At 35.4% G+C, this 7500-nt stretch overlaps 1 protein-coding gene across 1 annotated transcript in view; it reads right to left on the reverse strand.

The window, feature by feature from the left end:
• LOC119579507 (protein OS-9-like) overlaps window positions 1-7500 on the reverse strand; it is a 27817-nt gene that overhangs the window by 15444 nt on the left and 4873 nt on the right. Inside the window, exons 2-7 of the mRNA XM_037927367.1 lie at window positions 5430-5565; window positions 5152-5256; window positions 4760-4926; window positions 4102-4303; window positions 2035-2289; window positions 722-915 (exon numbers count right to left, since the gene is read on the reverse strand). Coding sequence (XP_037783295.1) covers window positions 722-915; window positions 2035-2289; window positions 4102-4303; window positions 4760-4926; window positions 5152-5256; window positions 5430-5565 — 1059 coding nt within the window. The remainder of the gene's footprint in view (window positions 1-721; window positions 916-2034; window positions 2290-4101; window positions 4304-4759; window positions 4927-5151; window positions 5257-5429; window positions 5566-7500) is intronic.

Raw genomic sequence — 7500 nt, forward strand, 5'->3', positions numbered from 1 at the left:
ATTATCAAATATGTCTTTTCAATTTCTTTCCCAAGTAGCATATAAAAATACATGTATCTCAGTATCAATAGTAATTCAACTCTTGGGGAGGGGGGAAAGAAAAAGAAAAAGAAAAAAAAAAAAAAAAAAAAAAAAAAAAAAAATTAGCTGTTACTCATCTTTCATCTTAATGTAGGGTAAGCCCTATATCTAGTACAAAAATAACCAAACACATCTTTTGCCCTGATGCTGCCAGATGCAAGAGAATGACATGGGTTACCCATACTCCTTAAAGCCTTCATTTACCTTATATAATGTATTTTCATGATATTCCTCCATTGAAAAGGAAGAAGTAAACTGTAGCTGTGTAACAACAGCTGCTTGTTGTCAGGGTAAAGGTTGTCATTTTTGGCCAACATTTTACTTTTCTATAATAGGTTTAATGAGAACATGTGACACAAATAAAAGATAAATGCAAAATAAATATATTCTACCCACTATAGCAGAATGTGCATTCAACCTGCTTGTGTAAGAGATGTGCTAAACAGATTTCAGTTTCTTGGCCCATAAAGGTATTATGCTGTTGAGGCTATAAATCTATCTTTGTATGGAGAAATGTCTGCACAAACAAAGCCACACTAACAAAACCGGCACATAATACAGGCTGACTAAACTCATATTCAACACTCACATCTCTAATAATTCCCAGTCTGATCCACACAAGCTTACAACTCACACTTACATCTGAATCTGAATACTGTATAATGTGTAGCTTGTCTTCTCCAGAAAAAAAATCATTAGTCTCTCCCTCGCCTGTGCTTTCGGGGATGTCTGTATTTTTGTCAATGTCTGTCCCATATTCGCCGCTTATTGGTCCTTTCCCTGAAGCCTCTGTTTCTGTTGACAGGTTGATGTCTTCCACCTTCATTTCTAAGTCTGTCAAATGAGAAGGGTAGGATAAAACATTTAAATATGCATTGTACAGAGGGCCTCAAATATTGCATATATATATATATATATATATATATATATATATATATATATATATATATATATATATATATATATATATATATAAATAACGAAGGTGATATATGTAGATCAGTTTTCATTTATTTGTACAATTTGTAACCAATGTAAGTTCAATTGCACATTTGATATTCTGTTGAAGCAGAAACAGCATTCTCCCATAGCCAAGTGTTGAGAGGTGACAACGATGTGCACTGGCTAGTTGTTTAAGCATTGTAGAATGTACCCATGAACTCACTGGTTTTCAAAAGACACTATCCTCATAGCACTGTGCTAATTGTGTTAGTGGTAAGCTGGCAGTTATGTTTTGTTATTCTTACCCGAGTCTTGAATATTGTGCTTTTAGATGTAACAACTGCACTGAGTGAAAATAGCTGTGAATATTTTGTCACGGGTTAATGTTATAAGGACTGATCATATTCCCTGTTACTCAGAGTCTAGGCCTCTTGAGAAGTATTATGACATTGTACTACTAATTTAGGTATTGCACTGCAATGTTAATTGTGATTTTGGATCTATGGATGTTGTGTATCTGATTCAATCTGAGATGCAGTTCACCAGAGAAAGAATAGGAGAGGCAATGTGTGAGTGACATACTTTTCATGTTTTATAATAAATAATTTGTGTTGTTGTGTAAGCTAATATTTTTCATATTTCTTATACTGTGTTAATTGTGTTTATATCATTATTATCATGCAATGCAGATATATATTTTGCTTATTCAATAATTACTGGTTTTAAGGGTGTCAATTAATGTGGCAATGCAATAGAAGGTTCTATCATTTATCTTATTTCTACTGCACATATTGTACCCTACAGTTTGATAGAGGGGTTATTATTAATTTTATGCCTATTGTTTACATGTGAATTGTTCAGGTAAGACCCTACAATAAAGGAGTTACTTTCATTGTCATCTTTAATCACTTGGTGAAACAATCACTACCCAGAATTATTACGTCCTTCATCTAAATTCTGAATATTTTAACAGACATCATTTATACTTATTCATATCTTTAAGAGACTCACCATTTTCCTCAAGCGTAATCTGTGTCTCTACCCCCATAACATCCTCCTTGGCTTCAGAAGCCTGTGCATTCTTCTGTTTCTTGACAGGATACAGGCGGAAAATCTTGATACTCATCTTCAGCTCATCGTCATCTGCGGAGTCTGATGACACAGGCTCAAGCATGGACTGGCTCTCACCCATTTCGGATTCATGGGTTAGCTCTTCATTTTGCTTCAACCATTTCTCTTTCAAGCTCTCCTCTTCCTTTGTTTTTCCTGGAAGTGTGTGTCCGTGATATGATCAGTCTCTTTTGGCCCAAATAAAATAAAATAAATGAGGATGAAACAAAATAGAGGAGAAAAATACAAGTATTATTTTGCACTCATATTTGTTATTTCTTCAGTAGTGCGACCCTAGTATACATGAATAACTGATTTCATTAGTTACCTATACCAGTCAGAAACAACTAAACTGAAGATATATAAACACTCTCTAATACCATTAACCTAATGCCAGGTGATTTTCTGATATGCAAAACCCTTCCATGCTGGGTGGTATTTGTAGTAGCCTGAAGCCCAATCGCCAGGGGCTCATGTCATCACCCTAAGCATGTGTGACTGCTCATGTGCAATAGCTGCATTCCTTGCCTTTCTTTGTAACACTAAGAAATTATTTTGTATATTTCAATATTACTTCCTAAAGTCTATAACTGTATTATTTTCTGGTAAGTCAAGAAGGTAGAATATTTTTTATGTTGCACAGACTCCATAATTGATCACTATTCACTCTTTACTCTGAATCAAGTAAGCAGTGTGGTATCAAGGGATTATAACCTTATGCTTTTACTGAATTTTCTTTTGCATTTTTTCATGCTATCTTATAAAATAAATTTTAGTTTTTACCCTTTCTTCCACTCCCTACACACACACACACACACACACACACACACACACACACACACACACACACACACACACACACACACACACACACACACACACACACACACACACACACACACACACACACACACACACACACACACACACACACACACACACACACACACACACACACACACACACACACACACACACACGTATACATACTCAACTGTGCCGCGACTCACATGTTTCACAAGTTGTGGTGTGATTACTAACATAATTTTACAGTTGCTAACCTAAGGAGCCCAAGAAGCCCTGAAGAAATGTAAAGTATTGGAAATATGACCCAGGAATATGGCGCACCAAGGTATGTATGTACATGGCACCCGGAATGGAGTCGGGACATTTCCATACATACAACCTGGTGGCAACTGGTTAAATACATTAGGAGCTGCTGTGACTGCACCTGCATCAAGAGCTCTGTGATAAGTTCCAGGTGGGAGTCTTGCTGAGGTCATAGTGCCTCTTAACCCAATGCCGACAGGTATCAGAAATCACTGAGCATTATAAACGCTGGTGATTTCTGGCAATGTCCAGACACTGGGCGTGGGAGTCCACTACATGTAATGGAACTTCCCGCTTCATGCGCTATTGTCCAATCAGACCAATCCACATAATCCCTAATGACCAATTATGTACTACCTTCCTTCTCTCACAATCTGCTCTAGACATACCCACCTTACAATCATCCTCTCCCCTATACTCCCTCACAATCATAAGCTCCTCAATCCTCACAATAATTTCTCAACACAGTAACAGACATTCAGAGAATGCTGACATGTCCCAGTGTGTAGCGCAAAACATTGCCATCAGCATAAACCAACAACACCAGTGTCTAAACCAAAGCATTGCTGTTAGCATATACTGGCAGGTGTCTGGTACACTACCATGCCAAAACCTGGGTATTTGGGTTAAGCCCAAATCATAAAGAGAAAGAAATCAAGATAGAAATAAATGGTAGAGATAAACACACAATACTAAAGTAAATAAAGAATAGAATTATAATGTATGTAAATATTAAACTGATAAATAAATAATGCATGGTATAAAGAAGGGGCTGGGGCACAACTATACAAGATATGAACACACCCAATATACCTATTCTATCTTCACTGATTCCCTGAACAACAACCCACAACTTACTTTCTTGATAATCTACATATCTGAGGTACTGCTCCTCAGAAATGACGGGGGCACAAGTTATTGCATGGGGAGTCCGCACAGCTTGTAGTCTCAGGTATGGGTGATGGCAGACCCTTGTAGTTGCAACGGTGACTACATAACGACAGGACTCTGGTTCATCTACTCTCTGTATGTAGTCACCAACACCATCTTCACAGTGGAACTACAAGAAAGTTATAAATATCAAAATCAGATATTGTCTTTGTGAACTTTTTAAGGTCAGAACAATGAAAAAACTTAATTGTACAACCATATCTACAAGTAGGTTATATTAGAATATCATATATGCTCAGGTTATGCAATATATAAATTCATTATTAATGTATGCATATTCTTGGTTAATTTTATCTATTTATACAATAGCTTTTTACATCTTGTATATAATGCTATTTGTGTATTTGGAAAAAAGAAAAATGATGATGATCATAATAATAATTAATGGAATAATAACAATGACAGTAATGTTAACAATAATAAAAATAACAATAACAACAGAAACGATAAAAACAATAATCATAATCATAACAACAACAACAATAACAATAACAGCAACAATAACAATAATAATAATATTCATATATTTTATATGTAAAACATATAAAACATGATAAATACTTACTCTAACTTCTGTTCTTCGAGGTTCTCCAGTGAGGTCGCACTTGGTGCCATTTACATAAAACTGACTATGGAATCTCTGCAATCGATTCTTTGTCTCTGAGCTATTTTTCCAGTTGTATTCGGACTCATATTTCCCAAGTATAAGAATTGGTCCTGAAGCCTTGTTATCTGCAATGAAGAAAGAAATCAAACTCAGACTCACAACTGTAAATAGGCCATAGCTGAAAATAGAGAGGAAAATTTTTATATTAGTTGCAAAATACATCAAAATAACATTCAACTGATAAGGAATCTTTGCCTATTTATCTAAATATAGAAAAAAATTAAATTTGATGGGCTTTAGGCATAAATATTTATAACTGATATGTAATATACAGTAACATCTGTTTTTACCTTCAAGGTGGTACTGTTTGATCACAGAACCATAACAGAATTCGTAAGTCCACCAATCTACTGTCTTGATCAAGCATGGTGCTGTCTCCATAGGCTTCAAGAGACCTGGAAATAAGGAATATAATCAAGATTGCAGTGCAGCCAGGAAGAAAAATACACACATGTATGCACTCACACATTCATGCATGCATGGGACGTCTGTACGTTCGTCCATCCGTCTCTCTCATGCAAACAGGATATATATGCACAACTATAAAAATAAAAAATGCCTTTCTCACCAGAAATATCTACTAGCTGATCAAGTATATTCTCATCGCTCTTGTTGTCTGCATCTGTGGGTGTGACGCTGGGTAAAGAGCATACAAATTCTTGCCCATGTTTATTTACAACACTTATCACTTCGCCTTCCAGGTGCTGTAGGGTCATAAAAAGGAACATTAATTTTATATTCTTTTATATATATCAAAAGAAAACTCACACTCATTCACTCAACTCTCTTTCCCTCTTTCATTCTTTATACAATAACATAACAATATCAATAACACTAATAACAATGATATAGCAATAGAAAGGTCTTGTAAAATTACAATCATAATTAGACATTAATAATAGAGACAACTGAAATGAAAAAGAGTATTATCTAGGTAAACTACTTTAGTTTGCAGTGTGAAAAAAAAAACACTTTAGCTCAAAATTATTTGCCAAAAGAAAAATAAATGCCCCCTCCCTCATCCCAGCTCTCCCATCAACACCTCTTTTGGCCCACACAGTAAACACAGGCGTCGAAAGCATGTTTTTTTGCCTCTCACACAAAAACTCTTGATTTTGTGGATGGTGTAAAGACTCAATACATCCCTACAGGATACTGAAATTTCACCTCTACTCATGCTCACTTCTGTAATTTCTCAATAACTCTCCAAATTCATCAGATCCTAGAGAATACTTTGATGTCTAACTCAAACCTAATGTAATCTTAACTTTAAGATTACATTAGAAAGCCTTGCCAAACCCAACCTACTCTAAAGAATACCTACATATTGTCTTATCCTTTTTTTCCAAAAAGAAAATATAACTGATGTTACTGGATATATCCTTCATGCATGATAAGCTATTGATACACTTTAGTTACTCTAGATATTTCCATTTCTGAGAGATTTATAAACTAAAGATATTTCCCCATATATCTTGCAAATGTTATATGTGCACTGAATACTCTTTACTGTTTCAAACTTCCCAAAACAGTGAAATTAGACTTAAATGAAATAAACTAGAAGGATATATGAAAAAAAGGGCACAGTTTTAGTGCGTGATAATGTCCTTCACGCCTTTCAGTATATGGAATTAATAAATGATGAAATCTAAGACACTTATCACCTATGCCATTTCCTGTGCAATTGAAAGTAAAGAATTTATTTCCTATAGAAATATATTCCTCACAGCAGCTCTTTCGACCTTTCTCCTTCATTAGTAAGTAATCAACTAAAGTATTTCTATTTAAACTCAGACACACTTGAAAAGAGCCATCTACTGGGGAGAAATGATTCCTGGACATCCAATTTGTCTACAGAAGATAACCAATTCAAACTATCCTTAACCCACTTGGCATGGATAACAAGAATACATGCCATGCCCACTGTAATACAAGATTACTTATTGCATTTACACATAGATGGCTCTACAAGTGCTTAGTCACCAAGGAGTCAGTCCTACCTATCTCATCTGTTTTCCCTTTTCCTTGATTTTTGGACTGTGTATGACTGCTGTAATGATTTCCGTTTGTGATACACACTGATCCACAAGGTTTATTGTCAAATAAAGTTTCAGTCCAACCACCATCCTTCCAGAACATAAGTGGAGGATGTTTGCTGACCTTAAAATGCTGTATCTCCAACTTCCTATACATCCCCCAAAGCTGAGGAATGGGGAAAGCAGTAAGGTTGTTAACTTGGAAACCAAAAATTTACACAGAAAATTAGCAAATTTGTTTTGATCATATAAGACTGTATGAGGAAATCTTAACATTGTCAATGAGTCGTGTTTTGGTAATTTTTTACAGTATGGATGAACTTGCCAATAACTAACTCAACACCAAGAAATTTATTCAACAGTCTAAGTTGCTACGACTAGATTTGCCTGATGAGTGAGTAGATGGGGAGCTCTGCCCCTAACACTCACCCCAGCAACCATTATTTTCACCTCAGTATGCCCAGCAAGATAAAAGCTGAAATTCATGGGCACAGAGACTGTGAGCATCACTATCTGTGTTCTTTTTCCTTTATTTGTGGTGCAAATTATTTCTTGTAGTGACACCTGTAACTTTTTGTCCTCTACAAGAATATTATCTTAAAT

Source organism: Penaeus monodon, chromosome 12, assembly GCF_015228065.2.
Source record: "Penaeus monodon isolate SGIC_2016 chromosome 12, NSTDA_Pmon_1, whole genome shotgun sequence".
NCBI classification, from domain to species: Eukaryota; Metazoa; Arthropoda; class Malacostraca; order Decapoda; family Penaeidae; genus Penaeus; species Penaeus monodon.